Source organism: Thamnophis sirtalis, unplaced genomic scaffold (assembly GCF_051295495.1).
Source record: "Thamnophis sirtalis isolate CommonGarterSnake01/CBP01778 unplaced genomic scaffold, rThaSir2_p1.2 scaffold_5, whole genome shotgun sequence".
In the NCBI taxonomy this organism is placed as follows: domain Eukaryota; kingdom Metazoa; phylum Chordata; class Lepidosauria; order Squamata; family Natricidae; genus Thamnophis; species Thamnophis sirtalis.
In genome coordinates, this window is record NW_028261385.1 from 100307969 (window position 1) to 100330774 (window position 22806).

The 22806-nt window shown below is 40.5% G+C and overlaps 1 protein-coding gene across 5 annotated transcripts in view; it reads right to left on the reverse strand.

Moving 5' to 3' along the window:
- The window catches only part of RNF38 (ring finger protein 38), a 122397-nt gene that overhangs the window by 45030 nt on the left and 54561 nt on the right, over positions 1 to 22806 (reverse strand). For all 5 annotated transcript variants that reach the window (XR_015696757.1, XR_015696756.1, XM_087716287.1 and 2 more), the window contains exon 2: positions 5117 to 5187. Coding sequence is in view for 2 of the 5 variants with exons in the window: in XM_087716287.1 (XP_087572413.1) it covers positions 5117 to 5187 (71 nt within the window). In the remaining 3 variants the exon portion in view is untranslated. The remainder of the gene's footprint in view (positions 1 to 5116; positions 5188 to 22806) is intronic.

Below are 22806 nucleotides of genomic sequence, written 5' to 3' on the forward strand. Positions count from 1 at the left end.
CCCAGCAGATACTATTAGCAATAGCACTTATATACTGCTCTGTAGTGCTTTATAGCTCTAAGTGGTTTACAGAGTCAGCCTATCGTCCGTCCCCCCCACCCAACAACATGGGTCCTCATTTTACCAACTTTGGAAGGATGGAAGGCTGGGTCATCCTTGAGCCAGTCAGGATCGAACTCCTGGCAGTTGGTAGAATTATCCTGCAATACTGCATTTTAACCACTGCGCCACCATTATAGGAAAAGTTATTGTGCTTTCCTTATCACTCCTTATGAGGAGCAATTAGTGGATCTTTATCCCACCAGGAGGAAATTGTTGTACTATGAAGAGATGAGAGAAAGTAAATCACCTTCTTCTGTCTTCCTGGCAGAGGCCAAAAATTAAAATGGAAGCTTCTTGTCCTGTAGATTCTACTGTAGACTAGCAAAGCAGAACAAAATAACTCTGCAGACATCACCCCTCTTTCATTTTCTAGCCACAATGAACAACAAGAGAAATAACACATTTTCTCCTAGGATGGGTCGATTAAGTTACAGAAGAGTATGTTTATTCTTTCCTGTGAAGATAAGGAAGTCATGACAAATGTTTCTATAGTTTGAACAGCATGTTTGAAAGTTAGCCTCTTTCCACATAGTCTAAAATAAATGCACTTTTATCCAGCATGGGTGCCCTGTTGATCTAACAATAACCTATATAGACCTATAATATATACATTATCTATAAGGCTGTAATATATGACATTTATTGTATCACATTCAATCATTTTTGTCATTGTTGAGTTGAGAAGCCAAAACTAAGTTTAAAGAATAGATGGGGAAATTGTTTCTTAAATGTACAGTACAGTACAATAGAAAGGTGATAAACAATACATTAGCATTGAAATTCTGTAGAAAGAAAATCTCTAATTTATCCAATTTCTGTGAACAGTTCTGGCAATCTCCTTCAATTGTGCTAGTCAGAGGAAGGATGAAGGAACCATACAGGTCAATGAAATTCCAGTCCCAACCACTGGGAAATATTTCAGCAATTGTAAGGGCTTCTGAGAACTCGTTAAGTATTAAATACACACTTTTAAAAGCACATTTTTATAAGGTCTTCGCTTCTTCAAAATGAATGAAATACATGGCTTGCTATCACTCATCAATTTTGACACCACTACAGTACTGAAAAACTATTTCAGTAAAAACTTTTAACATGCACTGATCCTGGAGAAAAAAAAAGTGCAAATACAGGCAGTCCTCAACTTACGACCACAATTGAGCCCAAACTTTCTGTTGCTAAGCGAGACATTTTAAGTCAGTTTTGCGCCATTTTATGAGCTTTCTTGCCACAGTTGTTAAGTGAATCACTGCAGTTGTTAAGTTAGTAACATAGTTAAGTGAATCTGGCTTCCCGATTGACTTTTGCTTGTTAAAAGGTTGCAAAAGGTGATCACATGCCCTGGAACACAGTAATGGTCATAAGTGTAAACCATTTTGATTTGGGATCAAATGCTGCAATGGTCATAAGTGTGAAAAACATCATAGGTCACTTTTTCCAGTGCCATTGTAACTTCGAATGATCACTAAACAAGTGGTTGTAAGTCAAGGACCAACTGTATACAGGTCAAACTTTCTAGCCTTGCATAAAATACCTTTTATGGTTTTGAAATTGTAAATATCCAATCAATTATTGTTAAAAGCCTTCTATGTGAACATTAAACCCTGCTCTTGAGTGCCATTGAAGATTTGTAAAAGAAATGGGGTTAAAATAACTTATTATTTTAATACACGGGAGAGGGCCGGAGCATTACGGTCGTAACAGGGAGGGGCAGATATGGCGGGGACTTTAGGGCTGGCCATTACCGGGGAAGGAGGGTTCGCTACGTTACAGAGATCCCTCCTTCCGGCCCTAGGAGTCCCACTCCGAGGCCAGATGGCGCGAGTAATCAGGACCCTGGTCTCAGGCTGCTGTCGCTAAATGCCAGGTCTGTGGTTCACAAGGCTCCTCTCGTCCGGGACTTAATTTTAGATGAGAGGGCAGACCTGGCATGTATTACTGAAACCTGGCTGGGCCCGGAGGGAGGAGTCCCCCTCGTAGAGATGTGCCCAGAAGGATTTCAGGTGCTGCACCAGCCGAGAGCCCAGGGAAGGGGTGGGGGTGTGGCTATTGTTATCCGGGAGTCGTTAGCACCTCGTAGGATCCCTGCTCCGGAGCTTGTCGGGTGTGAGTCTCTGCTGGTAAAGTTGGACCTCAAGGGTCAAGTGGGTCTGCTGTTAACGTACCTGCCTCCCAACAGCGTTGCAGCAGCCCTCCCCTCGCTCCTCGAGTCGGTAGCTGAGCTAGCAATTGAGTTCCCTAGACTTATGGTCTTGGGGGACTTCAATTTGCCGTCGCTCGGTGAACACTCTGATGGGGCGCAGGAGTTCATGGCTTCCATGACGGCCATGGGCTTGACCCAGGTAATCCGGGGCCCAACCCACTCAGCGGGTCACATGCTCGACCTCGTATTTCTCTCGGAGCAGTGGACTTGTGATCTTGGTCTGAGGGGTAATGAGATCATACCCCTGTCGTGGTCAGACCACTGCCTACTGAGGCTCGACTTCCGGAGACCAAACCCCCACTGTAGGGAGGAGGAACCGACCAGGTGGTTCCGCCCCAGGCGACTTATGGAGCCGTTAAGGTTCCAGACGGAGCTTGGGGTTATTCCTGATACTCTCGCCCGCAGCATCGGAGACCCTTGACCGGATTGCGCCACTACGGCCCCTCCGAGGCGGCGGATCCCGGAGACCCCCTTGGTTCACCGGGGAGCTCCGGGAGATGAAGCACCGGAGGAGACGCCTAGAGCACCTATGGAGGTCCGACAAATCTGAATCGAACCGAGCAATTCTAACAACCAGCACCAAGGAGTACATCAGGGCACTTAGGGCAGCGAAAAGATCCCACATTGCCACCTTGGTTGCGTCCGCTGAGTCCCGCCCAGCCGCCCTGTTTAGGATAACCCGTTCCCTCCTAAATAGGAGGGATACGGGGGAACCCTTGCAGGGTAGAGCTGAAGATTATGCCCAATTCTTAGCGGACAAAATTGCTCAGTCGGATTTGGACTCCATCCCTGCAGTTCCAGCCGAGGCACAAGAGGATGAGGTAGACCACCTCTGGGTTGAGTTTCAGGATGTTGCCCCTGGGGATGTGGACAAGGCCATGAGAGCTGTGAGTGCCTCCACCTGTGTACTGGACCCGTGTCCCTCATGGCTGGTTGTCAACAGCAGTGAGGTGACACGAGGCTGGATCCAGGCGGTTGTTACCGCCTCTCTTCGGGAGGGGCACTTCCCCGCCGCACTTAAAGCGGCGGTTGTGAGACCCCTCCTGAAGAAGCCATCTCTGGATCCAGCTGTCCTTAACAACTACCGTCCAGTCTCCAACCTCCCTTTTGTTGGGAAGGTTGTTGAGAAGGTGGTGGCCTTCCAGCTTCAGCGGTCCTTGGAGGAAGCAAGCTATCTCGACCCCTTCCAGTCAGGCTTCAGACCCGGTTACAGCACAGAAACCGCTTTGGTCGTATTGACCGATGATCTTTGGAGAGCCAGAGATGGAGGCCATCCCTCCATCCTGGTTCTCCTCGACCTCTCGGCGGCTTTCGATACCATCGACCATGGTATCCTTCTGCGACGACTGCGGGAGGTGGGAGTGGGAGGCACTGTGTTACGGTGGTTCTCCTCCTACCTCTCGGACAGGTCGCAGTCGGTGTTAGTGGGGGGGCAGAGATCGACCCCTAGGCCCCTATCATATGGGGTGCCGCAGGGTTCGGTCTTATCCCCCCTACTATTTAACATCTACATGAAACCGCTGGGTGAGATCATTCGGAGGCACGGGATAAGATACCATCAATATGCGGACGATACTCAGTTGTATCTGTCCGCCCCGTGCCAACTCAATGAAGCGGTGGATGTGATGAACCGGGGTCTTGAGGCCGTTATGGACTGGATGAGGGCTAACAAGCTTGTACTCAACCCAGAGAAGACCGAGTGGCTGTTGTGTTTTCCTCCCAATAATTCGATCAGTGTTCCATCGCTCAGGCTGGGGGGTCAAACTCTATACCCCTCAGAGAGAGTTCGCAACTTGGGAGTCCTCCTGGACCCACAGCTGACTTTTGACCATCATCTGACGGCTGTGACCAGGGGGGCATTTGCCCAGGTTCGCCTGGTGCGCCAGTTGCGACCCTACCTGAACCGGGAGGCTCTCACAACAGTCACTCGGGCCCTTGTGACCTCTAGGCTGGAATACTGCAATGTGCTCTACATGGGGCTGCCCTTGAAGAGCATCCGGCGACTTCAACTAGTCCAGAACACAGCCGCGCGAGTGATTGTGGGTGCACCTCGGTTCACCCACGTAACACCTATCCTCCGCGAGCTGCGCTGGCTACCTGTTGATCTCCGGGTGCGCTTCAAGGTGCTACTTGTCACTCATAAAGCCCTTCATGGTAGTGGGTCTGCGTACTTGAGAGACCGCCTCCTGCCAATTACCTCCCTGCGACCAATTAGATCACATAGATTAGGCCTCCTCCGAGTTCCATCTGCCAGTCAGTGCCGACTGGCAACTACACGGAGGAGAGCCTTTTCAGTAGTAGCTCCGACCCTTTGGAACGATCTCCCCATGGAGATTCGTACCCTCACCACCGTCCAGGCCTTCCGCACAGCCCTCAAGACCTGGCTAGCCCGTCAGGCCTGGGGACAAAGATAATTGCCCCCACCCGAATGATGAATGAATGTTGCTTATTATTTTACTTCTATGTATTGTGTGTGTCTATTGTTTGTATACCCCCTCCCCTCATTTTATGTAAGCCGCCCTGAGTCCCCTCAGGGAAAAGGGCGGCCTATAAGTATTAATAAATACTCAAAATACTCAAATTATTCCCTTATATTCTATATGTAAACTATACAGTATGTAGATAGTAGCACTGTACTGTTCGTGTGGAAACATAGTCCCGAAATATAATCATGGACGTGGTGTGTGCATCAGTATACTTACTGGAACAAAGAAACTGGCTTAGCCAACGGTAACATTTTAAGCTAAATATTTATTTTAAAAAAAAAACTAGTGAAATGAGAACTTGCACTTAGCTCTCATTACTTTCAATTACCTTGTCACTGTCATCAGTACAGATGTGATCTTGATGGATCAGCTGGCACTGGAAGGAAGCACCAATACCACCTGCGAAGAGAGTAAGCAGAAAATGTGCCTTGTGAGTTTCTTCAGTTGTTTTCACACTTAGAATGGAAAATGAAATAACTGCCACTGTCAACGCAATCACTTAGCAACCCAGACCTAAATCCCCCATAGCTAAGCATTTCGGCCATTTCTTCTCCTTTAAATACATCTAAATATATGATGACAATCTTATTTCCAATTGGTCATTCTCTCAGGATTCTGTGCTATATACCTACTGTAATTTCCTACGTATTCTAATCTTAAGACATTTCTAAATTACATTATGTAAAATCGTATACAACATACTTTTCACAAAGGCATAACAGCTACTGGATTAACAAAATGAAGCTGTTGATTTTTTTTTTCAATTGGTGATTTATTTGTAAATAATGGTTTATTCTGAGCTAAACATGTGTCTTTAAAACATGATGGATAGCTTCTAAAAGTAATTGGCAATACACAGTGTCACATAATTAAGTCCACGCAAGGTGGCATTAAGATTTATACTGAACACATTTATTAGCTAGTTGCTGAATTGCAGCTCCAGTCAGCAGAATTGTTGTTTCTGGAGTTATATAATTCAGCAACATCTGGAAGACCACCATCCCATTTCACCACCCCTGTGCATTGACTGTTAAAGAACAGAATAATCTAATTATTTAATCAATCTGTTCACAATTCTCAATTTAAAATATAGGTTATAAAAAGCTACTATGTTATTTGCACTGCCACCAGTGTCAAATTTATCTTTTTACATATCTTGAAAACATGTACATATTCACTACAGAACAATCAAACCCAAAAGTTCTGACAAAAGCTAAAAGGTAAAGTAAAGGTTCCCCTCACGCATATGTGCTAATTGTTCCTGACTCTAGGGGGCAGTGCTCGTCTAAATTTCAAAGCTGAAGATCCAGCGCTGTCCAAAGGCAACTCTGTGTTCACGTGGCTGGCATGACTAAACACCAAAGGCACACGGAACGCTGTTACTTTCCCACCAAAGGTGGTCCCTATTTTTCTATTTGCATTTTTTCAATGCTTTCAAAATGCTAGGTTGGCAGAAGCTGGGACAAGTAACAGGAGCTCACTCCATTATGCGGTGCTAGGGATTCGAACCGCTGAACTGCCAATCTTTCTTATTGACAAGCTCAGTGGCCTAGCCACTGAGCCACTGTGTCCCTCTGACAAAAGCTATAAGCAGTCGACTTCTGAATCGGATTGGTTGTTCTGAATTAGCGCTTTAAATTTCTTGCTACCAAGATGTTATTAAAATACGATGATTGCTTGAATTCAAAGAATGAATTCCACTGGCAGCATAAATTATGAATGCATGCTGCCTTCTCCAAATAGCAGTACACTGAAACCAAGGCTGACAATTGGTTGCCATATTCAACCAATTTAATTTCAAACAATCTGTGCAGTGCTCAATGCTGAAAAAGACTGCTCTGTCCTTCCTTCCTTCTCTGTACTTCAAATGATATTTTTAGCTGAGGAAGCTAAAATAACATTTTGGAGAAATTTCCACAGCATTGCTACCAGTTTAATATGCTACGGAATTCAATCCCTTGTACTTCCTTCCCCACTTTAGTGCCTGCTCCTTTTTCCTTCCTGATTAGCTTGACGTATGGAAACATAGTGTTCTGTTATGAAGCCGCTACTCTGCATTCAGTCAAAACATGCTGAGCCCTACCCAATACTTGGCCTTTGCATGCTGCTAGTTCATGGATCAGAGCCAATTCACATCATTTGAAGCCTGAGTCATCCCTCTAGTACACTCACTGGCTTTACCATAGTTACCGGAACAAAGTTCTTGTCATGCCTGTTCGAAATATACTGGCTGGGACACAATAAGCTGTTTCAAGCAAACCAAAGTGCAAAGAACTGGGATTTCTACTGTGTTTGTCTTCAAACAGGGCCTTCCATTAAGAGCCAAGTCAACTCTCTTCAAGTGTAGCTCAACTGCTGCTTATTGCATGTCACACCAAGGCAGTTTTCTTGGCAACCCCAATGGAAATACTGCCTTTTTGTGGGAATATTTTTTTCTTTCTTTCCCAGCCTGACCAAACATCCAGGTGTTCCTTGGGATTTCCCATCCAAATAATAAACGGGCCTGGTTCCATTTGGATTGCAATTCAACCTAAGGGCAACCATATCCTCATAAGCACTGAGGCTCTCTGCCATATCGTTAAGTTGTAATTTAAGAAACAGAAATCCAAATTAATGTGAATGGAGATGGTCAGTGTTCAATTTACTCTTTATACTGCCCTGGGAGGATTACATTCCATATTTTACATAGGTAGTCTTCAATTTACAAGCATTTGTTTAGCAATTGTTCAAAGTGACAATGGCACTGAAAACAGGGACTTACGACTGTTTATCATACTTACAAACATTGCTACGTCCTCATGGTCACACAATCAAAATTCAGATGCTTGGCAATTACTTCGTATTTATGAAGGTTGAAGTTTCCTGGGGTCATGTGATCACCTTTTGCGACCTTCTAACAAATAAAAGTCAATGGGACAGCCAGATTCACTTAACACCTCTGTTACTAACTTAACAACTCTCAAGGTCATAAAATGGGCAAAAATTCACTTAAGACATATCTTGTTTAGCAACGGAAATTTTGGGCTCAATTGTGGTTAAAAGTTGAGGATTATATATACATATCACAATTTTTCTATTTAAAATGGTTAATATGGTATAAAAAGTTTATTTGCCATGTAAGATGCTATTCTGGGCTAGGCTGTATAGTCCTCGAGTTACGACCACAATTGAGACCAACATTTATGTTGCTAAATGACACATTTTAAAAATTAGTTTTGCCCCACTTTACGGCTTTTCTTGCAACAGTTATTAAGTGAATCATTGCAATTGTCAATATAGTAACTAACATGGGTGTCAAGCGAATCTGCCTTCCCCATTGACTTTGCTTGTTCAGAAAGTCACAAAAGGTGATCACATGACCCCAGGACACTGCAACCACCATAAATATGAACCAATTGCCAAGCATCTGTATTTTGATCATGTGACCATACTGCAATGGTTGTGAGAAAAATGGTCATCAGTCCCTATTTTCAAATTGTTCTAACTCTGAACGGCCAAGAAATGAATAGTTCTAAGTCAAGGACTACCTGTAATGCCGTCATCTCTGATCGTTAAATCTTACAAAATGAGTTCTCTTTAGGTTTCCTAGCTCATTGAAATTATTTCATTAAATGAAGCTTCATGATTGGACAACTGCATTTAAGGCATCTTGATTCATACGAATGGTATTTGTTTTCTGCATTCATGTTTTCCAAACTTGCCCACGAAGGACTGATACTTCTGAATTGAGGCTGCAAGCCGTTGAATCTAAGGCATATTCTGTGTTTTCTTCCTTTCCTGCATTCCCTGATTCGGTCAGCGAACACAGAACTTAGCACAGCCTTCCATCTGAGGAAACTATACCTTTCTTTCCCCACCTTTTTTTGCAAAGCTGTAACTTCTCCAAAGCATTGATGCTTCAAGGGAAGGAACAAAAGTCTGAATTGATCTCTTGAAAACAAGTTTTAAAACTAGGCCACTGACTGCATAAAATTAGCTTCAGGTAGGCCATGCCCATCTTCCACCAATCTGCAACTAGCTTTTGTTGACAACTTAAAAGCTCCTATTTAGTCGACAAGATGTGTACACAATCAGTTCTTATATTTGGTTTCATAGATTATATACTGTATAATACGTCTTGCCAGAGTGAAAACTTCCCCTGCGCACCAGAAATAAAGGAACTTTTATACCAATTAAATTAAACTACACCAGGATATGTATCTGCGTATATTTTAGATTTTCAGAATACAGGTAGTCCTCAACTTATGACCACAATTGAGCCCAAAATTTATGTTGCTAAGTGAGAAATTTGTTAAGTGAGCTTGCCCTATTTTACGACTTTTCTTGCCACATTTGTTAAATGAATCACTGTAGTTCTTAAATTAGTATTATGGTTGTTAAGTGAATCTGGCTTCCCCATTGACTTTGCTGGTCACAAGGTCACTAAAGGGGATCACAATACTACGGGGCACTGTCTCCGTAATAAATGTGAGTCAGTTGTCAAACATCTGAATGTAAATCATGTGATCATTGGGATACTGCAATGGTGAAAAATGGTCATGTCACTTTTTTCAGTGCTGTTGTAACTTTCCCATTTCCCATTTCTAAATGGCTGCCATAAAGGCCATAACTAGTAACAAAATGTAGTTTACCACAACGCAAACCCATGTAACCACTATTTTCTATAGGTCACTACATTGGATCTTGCTTTCATTTATTTTCTGGGAAGATTAATCTACTCTCAGATAAAGTACTGGGAAGAAGCCAGGGGAGAACTGGCAAATACCACCTCTGGCTGGCCCCAAAGTGGGGTGGAAATGGAGATTTTGCAATATCTTTCCACCAGGAGTGGGGAGGGAATTGGGATTTTGCAGTTTCCTTCCCCTGCCACACCCACAGAACCGGTAGTAAAAACATTTGAATTTCACCACTGGAAGCAGCTATTCACAAAATATTACCTAGATATTGGACTTATAATTAGAAACATGTTGGATTAATATGAGTCACCAGTAATTAATACATTTAAATGTATTTTTATTGTTCCCTTTGAAAACATTCATTTCTATTATCACATATTCTAAAGCAAATTAATAGTCTGGGTGCGACAAGAGCAGAGGTATTATGAGAACTACAATGTGAGTCGACATCAGAAAAAATGCCTCTGGATATTGTATTTATATTATTCTTAATGCAAAATTTATTGGGACAATGTGTAAACAGCCTTGTTCAATTTAATATGGAACTTTTCATGCTTTTTCATTTGACTTGCAATAACTCTGCCAAAATCCTGTGCAATACAGGTAATTCTCATTTAGCAATTGCCCCATTTAGACCATACACAATTACATGGTGATTAAAAAGTAACTTTGCATCCAATCCTCACATTTATGGCCTTTGCAGGTCTGTAAAGCAAAGAAAAGCTGAAGATCATATGCACAGTTGTACTTAGCAACTGCTTTGCTGGTCCCGATTCGGGTCACTCAAGGAAGATGATATGTACCCAGTTTTCCTGACATGTCAAACTCAGTTGCTATGCCCAGATGAAACTAATCTTAAAGGTGCTCACAAATAAACCTGACCAAATAATGTGTGCAATCAACTAGTATCTATATGTGTATATCAGTGACGTGCGGTCAGCTTTAGCCCCGGTGAGGCTGTTTTTAGACTTGTGGACTTCAACTCCCAGAATTCCACAGCCAGGCATGCTAAGTTTCGATTTAAAGCGACAGCATTTTTCCCCCTTGCAAAATAAGTTTTCCCATTGTTTTTCTTCTCCCTCCCCCTCCTTCCTCCCTCTCTCCTTCCCTCCCCCTCTCTCAAACAGACACACGCAGACAGAGAACTTTGATCCTTCTCTCATTCACTCACTCTCAAACACAAACACAGAAGTTGGATGGGATATATTTTCCAAAGGCTTGAAAGCAGCTCCTCTGCCATACCCCCCTCTTTCCCTGCTGCCTTCCGATCAAACTTTTTGAATTCCTCCCCCCTCCCCACACACGGACCTTTTCCAGCTGTTTCAGAGACGATTTCAACTCTGCTTCTCCCTGCCCTACCCTGCCCTCTTGAAAAGCCAGAGCTCTGAAGTCAGACTGAGCTAGTCGGTCCTAGAAAACTCTAAAAAGCCTCTAAAAATGCCCTCTACTGGAGGCGAGAGAATACGTGCCTCATTTGAATAAGAAATTCTTCCCTTGTTAACCCTTGCTTAACTCTTAAAAGGCGAAAAAATCCTTATGCAAAAGAGGCCCCTAGTTCTCTGGCCTCCTCCTAGTTAATACTGAGAGCAGACACCAAGCCACTGTGACTTGAAATCTGGTAGCAACTACCCTGGCTTTAATTATTTTAAGAAAATTATTTAAAATCCTTTCCTTTCCCTGAGGAGACTGGTGAGGCCCCGCCTTCCTTGCCTCTAGTGACTGCACGTCCCTGGTGTATATGTAGTAGTACTTTATTGACTGATAGTCTATCAATAAAATAAATAAAATAACAAAATAAAATACAATAAAAAATAAAATAAAATAATAGTCTAATTCCAGAATAAAATAGATAGGAGAAAATATAGTGATAAAATACATATGTGCTAAAACAAGAGTCAGTAATCACATAACTGAATCTGCCTTACATGATACCCCAATTTGTTCAATGAATCAGGTTCTTAAGATCACTGCCTTTGTTACAGTACATAGAACTATATGTACATTTAAGCCAAAAAGGAAATATGATACAATGTGGTTCTGACTCCAGTGGGCTGTTCTTTTCAATATGTATGTGTGTATATATATACCTGACAGAAGCAAATTTCCAAAATAGGCAGGTCCAGAAGATAGGTAGATAAAAGATACAATGTAAAGAATGAAGTTGGCAAGACAGCCATTAGCAATTCCCCAGTCTATATAGAGAACCAACATATCAGCTGAGGTGGCCTGTTAAGAGAATGGCCAAATATCCCACTGACTGGGAGGAAATAGCCTAGAATTTAAACCCTCAAAGAAAGACCTATATACAAACTTTGACTCCTGGGTATAATAGTAAGCAGACCTCTTGTGTATTCAGGTGAAACTCGAAAAATTAGAATATTGTGCAAAAGTTCATTTATTTCAGTAATGCAACTTAAAAGGTGAAACTAATTTGTGAGATAAGACTCATTACATGCAAAGCAAGATAGTTCAAGCCGTGATTTGTCATAATTGTGATGATTATGGCGTACAGCTCATGAAAACCCCAAATCCACCATCTCATAAAATTAGAATATTACATGCAATCAATAAAACAAGGATTGTACATAGAACAATATTGGACCTCTGAAAAGTATAAGCATGCATATGTACTCAGTACTTGGTTTGGGCCCCTTTTGCAGCAATTACTGCCTCAATGCGGCGTGGCATGGAAGCTATCAGCCTGTAGCATTGCTGAGGTGTTATAGAAGACCAGGATGCTTCAATAGCAGCCTTCAGCTCTTCTGCATTGTTCGGTCTCATGTCTCTCATCTTTCTCTTGGCAATGCCCCATAGATTCTCTATGGGGTTCAAGTGAGGCAAGTTTGCTGGCCAATCAAGCACAGTAATCCAACAGTCATTGAACCAGGTTTTGGTGCTTTTGTTGCTCTCATCAGAAAAGAGGACTTTGGACCACTGAGCAACAGGATTTTGGACCACTGTGCTTCATTAAGACCAGGGTCAACACAGTCGTCTACCAGGAGATTTTGGAGCACTTCATGCTTCCTTCCGCAGATGAGCTTTATGGGGATGCTGACTTCATTTTCCAGCTGCCCACACTGCCAAAAGCACCAAAACCTGGTTCAATGACTGTGGGATTAATGTGCTTGATTGGCCAGCAAACTTGCCTCACTTGAACCCCATAGAGAATCTATGGGGTATTGCCAAGAGAAAGATGAGAGACATGAGACCGAACAACGCAGAAGAGCTGAAGGCCGCTATTGAAGCATCCTGGTCTTCCATAACACCTCAGCAGTGCCACAGGCGGATAGCTTCCATGCAACACCGCATTGAGGCAGTAATTGCTGCAAAAGGGGCCCAAACCAAGTACTGAGTAGATATGCATGCTTATACTTTTCAGAGGTTCGATATTGTTCTATATACAATCCTTGTTTCATTGATTGTATGTAATATTCTAATTTTCTGATATGGTGGATTTAGGGTTTTCATGAGCTGTACACCATAATCATCACAATGATGACAAATCACGGCTTGAACTATCTTGGTTTGCATATAATGAGTCATATCTCATATATTAGTTTCACCTTTTAAGTTGCATTACTGAAATAAATGAACTTTTGCACGATATTCTAATTTTTCGAGTTTCACCTGTATATAGCTTCCTTTTAGTCTAAAATAAAACCTCCCTAGTCTAAAATAAAACCACCCTAATCTTGCTGTTCCAGATTTATCAGCTTTCTGCCAGATAAGTGAGTTCCAGGATGAGAGATTATTGTCTGGAGAACTGAGATTTTCAACCATATTCTACAAAATCTGACACACAAGAATTGACCCCTGTATAGTGGAGAAGACAGGCGAATGGGTTAAATTCCCAATTAATGTGATGTACAAGAAGTGGCAGAACCTGGGGGTGGAGTTAAGAGAGGCATCAGAATAGAATTTCTACTTAGCCACAAGCAAACTAAACGCAACCTCCCTTGAATTTTTGCTGATCTTTATCTAACTTCAAGCAGTGTTGTTAGTTGAGAGGTTTTCTGTCCATAGGCTATGTAGCAACAAATCAGTTTAATTGGACCTTCAAATGTGAATCTGGTCTTTCACACCTGACACCAGATCTTTAAAGATACCTGCAGCCATTTCCACTCTTGCCTATTCGTTGTGTTTTAAATAATTTGCTTCTATAATTCTAAACATATATAAGGTATACAGCCTCCATTTTAGGAGATGGGAACCATCTTTCTAATAAGTAGACATCAGGGTCTGTAGTCATCAATAGTCTTACCTCCATACATTTGTCTCATCCATTTAAAACTATTCAAATGTATCCAACATTCAGTGTTTATGCATAATTAATGCCTTTGTATGATAGTACTTTTTCCATTCTAACCTACCACTGTTCAATTTCATTCAGTTATTCCATACACTGCTATTTTGTTAATAAAATATTTATCATGGTATTCCTTTGGAGCCAGAATACCAAAGCATCGCATCAATTTTGTCTAGGCCAACATTGTACAGACATGGCATCCATCTTTTATTGAAGCAGCCATAATAAAACAATTTGTTATTATACTGTTGAATTCTCAAGGACCTAGTATTCAAAACTGAAAGAAGCCAACAAAGTTTCACTCCTTACATTTTCCAACTTAAATCTTAAATCATTTCTTAAATCAGATCAAGGTTACTGTTTATGTTCCTATGCTAAAAAGTCAGTGAAACCAACTAAGGCTGTAGATCACTACAGTTACTTTATCTCTAACTTCAGAATTGTAGACAATCAATACGTATAGACAAATGCCACAGAAATATATAAATAGTAGTTGATGGGTGTGTACTACTATAACAAAAAAAACCCCTTAATTTTAGAAATTAGTGAGCCATCACTCCATTGTTTGAAAAATTCACTGTAACTTTGATGGTGAAATTCAGGTACATCAACATCTTTTGCAATCAGGCACTTTCCCCAGTAACTGCAACTTGATTGGGGAAAAGGTAAATTCAAAATAGTAGGTTGCTACATGCTCAGGGTGAGGTTAGAAAGATTTAAATTGATGAAGCAAAAGGCAGAGTAAGGCATGTTTTCTTCCTCTACTTCTGAAAAAAAGCCAATGTGTTCAAATCTGCGGCAAAAAAGGGTGTGTGTGTATCAACTTTGATCAGAATTCATGTAAACTGATCTAGAGTTAGAACCGCCACCCCAGTGGTGGGTTTCTGCCGGTTCGCACTGGCTCGGGAGAACTGGTTGGTGAAATTTACTGATCCGGTGAGAGGAGGTTCGACCGGTGGACCCAGAAGAAAGCCGCAAGCTGGCGTACGCCACATGACCGAAAGCAGGTGGGCGGCGGTGGCAGGCTAGCTTTTGCAGCTTTCGCTAGGAACGCCTGAAGGCCTTCCCTTGCAAAAGCCGCGAGCTGGTGTACGCCACGCGGCTGAAAGCCTCCCGCCCCTCCTCTCCAGCCTCGCCTGGCTGGCTAAGCCTGCCAAGCAGCGTGCCTAGCTAACCGACAACCCTTGTCCCTCCAGTCTGGTAAGTTTACCTGTCCTGCTGCTACGTTGCCTGCCTGCTCCCTGCTGCATCCATCGCATTGGAGAGCTGCTGATTCTGCCTGCTGGTAAGTGACCCAGTTTTTTTCTTTTATTTTTTAATGTTTTTTAAAAATATATTTTATTTATTGTGCATAGAATTTTTTAAAATCGTTTTACTTAAAAGTATTGAGTATAGAATATTTTAAAAGGGTTTACTTCAATTTATTGTGTGGATTCTTTTTTTAAATTGTCTTAGACTATTTAAAAAAGATTCTATCCAAAATAAATTAAAATAAACCATTTTAAAAAATTCTATACTCAATATTTTAAAATGTATTGTGTATATAATTTTTAAAATCATTTTATTGTAATTTATTGTGTATGGAATATTTTGAATGGTTTCATTTTAAATTATTGTGTGTGGACTACTTTGAAATGGTTACAGTATAAATTATTGCTGGTGGAATACCTTGCAATAGCTACAGTACAAATTAGTACTGGTACAATACCTTGAAATGGTTACAGTATAAATTATTGCTGGTGGAATACCTTGCAATGATTACAATATAAATTATTGTGTGCGGAATACTTAACAATGGTTTTTAAGGATTTTTTATTTATATATCTTTTAAAATTATTTTTAGGGAATTTTTATTTTTTAATTGTTTATAAAATATATTTACTACAAGAAATGTTATTCCTTTTTGCAAATGTTTTCTTTGTGATGCAATATGATGCTTTTAAGTGTTCAGACCAGGTTTATGCGTCTCAAAGTGGCTTTCTATGGGCAGGCCAGGTTGGTGCAAGGCAGCTTTGCCAGATTTAGTGTGTTTCACCCTCGTTGTTTAGGTAATTCTGAGGTGGTTGTTGGTTCTGTGAGCACTGTCCTTTATAATTTCCCACAATGCCTTGATGCCTTTTATTCCAGGGCCTTTATCTTTCCTGTTCTTAGGGTTAGGGGAAAAAAAACTGGTTTCATTTGCAGTCTTTTTTTGGGGGGGTGGAATTCTTATTTTTTGGTGTATTCCTGGCACTGTCATAGTTTGTGTGGGTGTGGGTGTGTAATGTCCCGCAGTTATCTACACATTAATAATGATCTAGCAATATTTCCTTATACATTTTAGTGACCTTTCCTTACATAATTGGTGTTTTCTTTCATACTTTTGGATTTCTAATTTCTGTTTCTGTTAGTTAGCAATTGCTAAAACAAATCCCACGTGAAAAAGTATTCAAAGCCTTCTTGATTTTAATTGTCAATTTATTTATTCCTGCACATTGTAATATTTATTCATTTTCATATCTGTTTTTCCACTGTTGTGCAAACACAATTCCAGCAGCTGCTAACATGTGTAAAATTAAATATATATTGTACTCCCTCTCAAATAGCCAACAAAATATTTCTGGTTTTAATTCCATATCTTGCTTTACCATTGCTTCTAACCACTAACTTCTGAATAGCTACTTGGACCGACTTAAGTACTGAAACTAATTCATATATTCCTGTTTTTTGGAAATGAGAACAACATTTCAGAAAAAGGAAATCTGTATTGCTCTGGGAATCTACCTATGACATTCATTCTTGAACATTCTTGGTGAGGTGATGGTGCAGAAGATGCAAAAAAGGACAGCAATTTTCCTTTTCTATTATTTTGTGTGCTTGTTTCATCCTAATGCAGTGCATGCAATTAAAGTCTTGCTTTCTATGTCTCTCCTTTGTGCGGGTTATTGGAGCAAGGTGGTGAGGTGGTGGTGCAGAAGACCAGCAAGGCAGTAATCATAAGTAGCTGTCTTTATTGTTTTGTGTGCTGGTTTCATCCCAATGCAGTGCATGCAATGAAAGAGTTCATTTCTGTGTCTCTTCTTTGTGCAGCACATTCATTGGAGTCAGTGATACTGAAGACTGGCAAAAACAGTCATCTTCCTTCTGTAAGTAGCTCTTTTACTGTTTTTGTACTTATTTTAATCTTATTGTAGTTCATCCATTGGGGCAAAGAATTCAGTGGCATTGTCTTGGCCACTCCCACCCAGTCACATGACTGCCAAGCCACTCCCACCCAGTCACATGGCCGGCAAGCCACTCCCACCCAGTCACATGGCTGGCAAGCCACTCCCATCCGGTCACATGGCCGGCAAGCCACTCCCACAAAGCAGACCACACCCACAGAGTAGGTTCCAAAATTTTTTGAAACCCACCACTACTCCACCCCTAACCTCACATTCTCAAATTTGCAAGCGGACTGCTTCTGAAAGGCTTATAGATAGCTTAAACTTATCTGGGAAGTCCAGTTTTAAAGACAATTTTAAAATTGTCAATCCTTTAATATGCTTTTGTGTTCTCCTGTGAAGGTTACCAACTGAAAACATAGATGTTTATAACAATATTCTGTCATTACATTAGATACAGAGAAATGCAAATTATTTTACCTGAGCATGTAATATTTAAGATACTTGCTCTTAACACACTACACAAGTAATTATCATGCAAATTTCAGGTTAGAAATTTTAATCTATTGTAATAGCAAAAAGAATGCAGTCAATTAAACATTAGTTGCCTAGGTAGGCAGTCACTACTTATGGAAAATCTGAACACAGACCATATTACTTCCCAATAACACAGTATGCAAACTTTCCTATAATGCTTTAATCTTAATCAGAACTGACTACAATGTTTTTCTGGTTCATATTTGCCTCCTTTGTAGCTATTCCGAGCTGATACTGATACATGAAATAAAACATACGCACTTATAAAAATTATTTCTGCTAAATCAAACAACTAAATTATGACTATTTGAACAGTACCTTGATTGTAAGTTTGTTAATACTGGCACATTGGCCCTGAATACTAAGCAACCCTGTTTAAACTAACACCCTGAATTTATTGAGAATTTATCTGACAGTTTAGTGGTTTCACCTTCAAAGCTCCTATGGTACTTGAGATTTTTCACAAGAAAAGGTACCATGTGTATTATTGAGTTCACACACTACCTTGATACAAATCTACTATGTCATTTTATGCATCTTTTTCTTGACAGTTTTAATACCCGCAAATGCACTTTCTAACATCCTCACGTTCTATATCCAAAATAATCAAACAAGTGTACCAGGAATCTTTTCGTACCATTTATAGCACATGTTATAAACAGTACTTCAGTACTTGCCAAACATCATTGTTCTGTTAATTATGAATAGGTATAATAAGCTCATTAATTGCAGAACAATTCATATCACATTTGTATAACTCAGTTCATGCTGCTGAATAAGCTGCCTACCTGTATTTTTTCTCTCAAGTTAGTTTGATTTTCTGCCTCAGTTACATACTTCCATTTCACAAAAATATACTGTATTTAAGCCCTTTAATTTTAATAATCTCAAGTTAATGTTTAAACCTGACCACTGAAGAAATTAATCATTCATGTTATGTGTAATTGCATATTTTAATACCAGAATGCCATCCCATTTTTCAATTCAGATTTCCCCCCCTCAGTTTTTGATTCAAATCTTATCTCAAGAGGAGAAATACAATATATTGCAGGATTAATTAATTGGCTATCTTCAAACACTTGGGGGAAGCCTGAAAATTTCATGATTCAAAATCATTGTTAAACACCTATAACTTGTTCACCTATGTGAGATTTAATAAGAAATGACAGGCTTCAAATAGCTTAAATGTATAAAGTGTCTAGCACACTAAAACGAAAGAATGTGTGAAGTAAAACTCAACAAAATCATGAAGCAGCCCTTTTGCAGAAGTTATGGTAGATGCAAGTGGTTAGTGCAGCAATTCATGCTTTTATTCTATAAGACTGATATACCAGGCCAAAATAAAAGTGTTATTTCATGGCCTGTCAGACAAATTAGCTTTACCCTTCCTGCCTTTCTTGGTTTCGCTCTAATTAGCAAACATCTGTCCAAGTCTTGTTTTATGAAGGTTAATATTTATGCTCAGTTCCTATTTGCTTTTATTAAAAAGATAACTTCATTCCATAATATTGGGAAATGTTCTGAAATCTGCTTCAATATCACAAAGGATAACTGGATAATTTAATAATATAGATAAATTCTGAATATCCTTTAATTTATATAATAAATTAAATACCATAAGCAAGTGATTTGTTTGCCTCCACAAGACATACTACAAATTTTCCTGTACTAGAGAATTATTATTTCACTTTTTCAAGTTACAACCACATCTGTATGTATTCACCCTGTTTCTGAAATGCAGCACATAATATGATTTTAAGATTATTACTTCAGTGTTCACTCTTGTTCCATTTCAAAATAACACTAAAAAGTGCAAACTGAGACACTGGAAATGATACATGAGCAATCCCAAAAGCCAAATGATACCCAATCTTTAACTTATGGCATTTGTCTGCCCTTTCTCTATACTAGTGCAGTAAAATCCATAACAAATGAATTACTCTATAGGTCTTTTTATTCACAACATTTAGATTTTTAATCATTTACACAAAAGTAAATTGTGACCTGGAAGTAATTACACATAACATTTATTTTATCAATTACCCAAGGAAAAGTTCATACATTTTGCAATTGTCAGCAAATTATTCTGTTGGGCTAAAAATTAAATTAGGCTTAAAATCCTGCCTAGAGTCCTCTAACAATAGGGAGAGCTACAAATGTCAAACAAACAAGCAAATAATATCCTGTTTCTCCAAAAATAAGCCCTCCCCGGATAATAAGCCAAATTGGGCTTTTGAGGGCATGTGCTAAAAAAAGCCCTCCCCCGAAAATAAGCCCTCCCTGAAAATATTGCAACACAGCAGCAGCCATGAGGTGACCACACTGACTGCCTCCTGCACCTCAAAAATAATAAGACACCCCCCCCCCGAAAATAAGGCCAGTGCTTATTTCGGGGGTCAAAAGAAAATAAGACCATGTCTTATTTTCAGGGAAACACAGTAGTATAATGACAGAATTACTATTTCATGGAAAGAGAATGTCCAGCAATTGTTGTGCTAAAACTTCTGTCCATTTTAATGCTGAAAGTTGTAAGATTTTTTTTCACCTTGTGCCAAAATATAATTTTAAATCAGACGAAAACTACCCTGTTTCCCTAAAAATAAGACCTTCCTGGATAATAAGCCCAATTGGACTTTTGAACACATGTGCTATAATAAGCCCTACCCCAAAAATAAGCTTTCCCAAAAAATATTGCAACACAGCAGCAGCTATGAGGTGACCAGGCTCGCCACCTCCTGAACTTCAAAAATAATAAGACCTTCCTGAAAATAAGGCCAGGCGCTTATTTCGGAAGTCAAAAGAAAATAAGACCCTGTCTTATTTTCAGGGGAACACAGGTATTTCATAACTAAACAGACACAAAAATGTTTCCACTTAAATCATAACTGCATAACTGTGAAAAAAAAGTCTAATTTGAATGCAGCACAATTGTGCCTCCTAAATCATCTGATAAATTGACCCCATTCTACCAGGCCCGAATAGACAGAATTTGTTTTTATTTTCCAAATAACTATCATGCATAACACTTATTATAAGGTGTGACAAAAACTACACAGTAGTTTTAAAATTCAACAATAGGATCTTTAAAAAGTTACATCCAGCCAGTTTAAATGTTTAATTTCATTTTATTTAATTAGTAAGACCACTTATTCTTTGTCTAAAGAAGTTGTCTTTCATCTATCCATTTCATTCTATTCAATTGGGGAGGGAGGGAGGGAGGCTTAACATTCCCCAAAGAAGATGCTCCGTCATTGTTTTCCAAAGATGTCACTTTTTCAAGAACACTTTCAAAAGTTCTATTACAGTCAGACACTACCCATTTTATACCTGTGCATTTTTCCTAAATAAAGAAATATTTTGTGTCCATTACAGTTCATTTTATTATATTCAGCTTCTTTTAAAAATATATCACATTTTTTGGTTTTTGGTTTTACTTCAGAAGACGGTTTTACCCAATTCTGTCAATTTCATATGCATTTTCTCTACTTCTTCATTCTTTCCTCTTTCATTCTGATGTATTTTGTCAAAAGCATTACTGAAATTAATACATTTACTGAAATTTTAAATATACAACATTCTTACCAATCTAAAAGGAATTGTGTATTAAACAAATGAGAGTTATTATTCTCAACAAATCTTCCTTGACTTTTGGCAACTGCTGCATTGTTTTCAGGTAACTTTATTTTTTTTTTACAATCTACTCTAAAATCTTCCTAGGTATGAAAATCAAACTGTCTTGTTTCCCTTTTTCCTCCATCCCCCTATTTTTGCCCTTCACCAGTTCTGCAGGATTTCTCAAAAACAACGTTCCAGTCAGATAGATCATTAACAAATTCTTCCAGCAGCCAAAAATGCCATTCATTTGACTATGGAGATTTAAATCCATCCAAAATAAATAGGCATTTGGCTTCCATGTTTTGTAGCAATCCCAAACTTCATCCTGCTCTTCCAAGTTATCTGATGAAACATATACCTGCTTGTGAGGGAGGGGGTAAAAATAAGCAAAAGCAGAATTGAGCATCTCTGCCTTTTTCTTGGCAATATCAGCATTTTGCTATCTTCACTGAGTAACATCTACAAGTCTTTTTTTTATTCTGAACATTTCTGGGGGGAAGAAAATGTTATTCCTAACTTCCTTCAGTAATGGTGGCTTGTTCTGACATTTAACTTTCCTGATATCTTCTTTAAATATATGTATGGGTTGAGGCTGGCGAGGCAGGAAATATTGATTCTTACACTAGGGAAAGTTGTTTGTAAACCAAGAATAGATAGCAGAAACCTTCAAGAATGGGAAATAAATTGCTATAGATTAGAAAAAGCAGCAGGAAGAGGCCCAGGATTAAAACTTGGCCACTGCAGTAGCATTTACATGAGATAGGATTCCAGGCTGCTGTTAAATAGGAAGCAGGGAGAATTTAATTGCCATACCAGGTACAAAGCCCTGACAATTTGTCACTTCCTTCTCCCTTAGGGTGACCAGACGTCCCGCTTTCAGCGTGACAGGCACGCTTTTGTACAATTTGTCCCGCGCCCCGCCCAGTTTTCAAAAAGTCCAGCTCCCTAGCCCATCAGCTGTCGCTCGCTCCCCCGCCCATCCACACGCTTTCAGTGGGGTGCATGCTGGGAGGAATCTCTCCTGTCCTCCCAACTACCTTTCGCCTGCAGCAGAGATTGGGCGGGCCAGAGGAAGCACTTTAATCAGTGGGATGCGTGCAGGGAGGAGAGGAGATATTTGTCCCTGCGCGCAGCCCACTGATTAAAATACTTGCTTTCACTCGCCCGAGCTCTGATGCCGGTGAAAGAAAAGTCCTTTCCGCCTGAATCCCACCCGAGCTCTGATGTGGGCATCAGTGGGGTGCGTGCAGGGAGGAGAAGAGAGATTCCTCCCAGCATGCACCCCACTGATTAAAGCACTTTCAGTGGGATGCGTGCAGGGAGGAATCCCTCCTGTCCTCCCAGCTCCCTTTCGCCCGCAGCAGAGATCGGGCGGGCCAGAGGAAACACTTTAATCAGTGGGATGCGTGCAGGGAAGAGAGGAGATATATTTGTCCCTGCGCGCAGCCCACTGATTAAAATACTTGCTTTCGCTCGCCCGAGCTCTGATGCTGGCGAAAGAAAAGTCCTTTCCGCCTGAATCCCGCCCGAGCTCTGATGCGGGCATCAGTGGGGTGCATGCAGGGAGGAGAGGAGAGATTCCTTTCTGCACAAGCCCCCCCTCTTCTTTAGAAGAGCCGGAAGCATTAGGGGAGGGGGCTTTGCACACACCCCCTCCCCCAAAGCCCTGTGCCTGCTTATAGCAGCCCCAGATCGCCAGTGGCATCGGACTCCAGCTCCCATCCAGGCCCTCTGCGCAGGG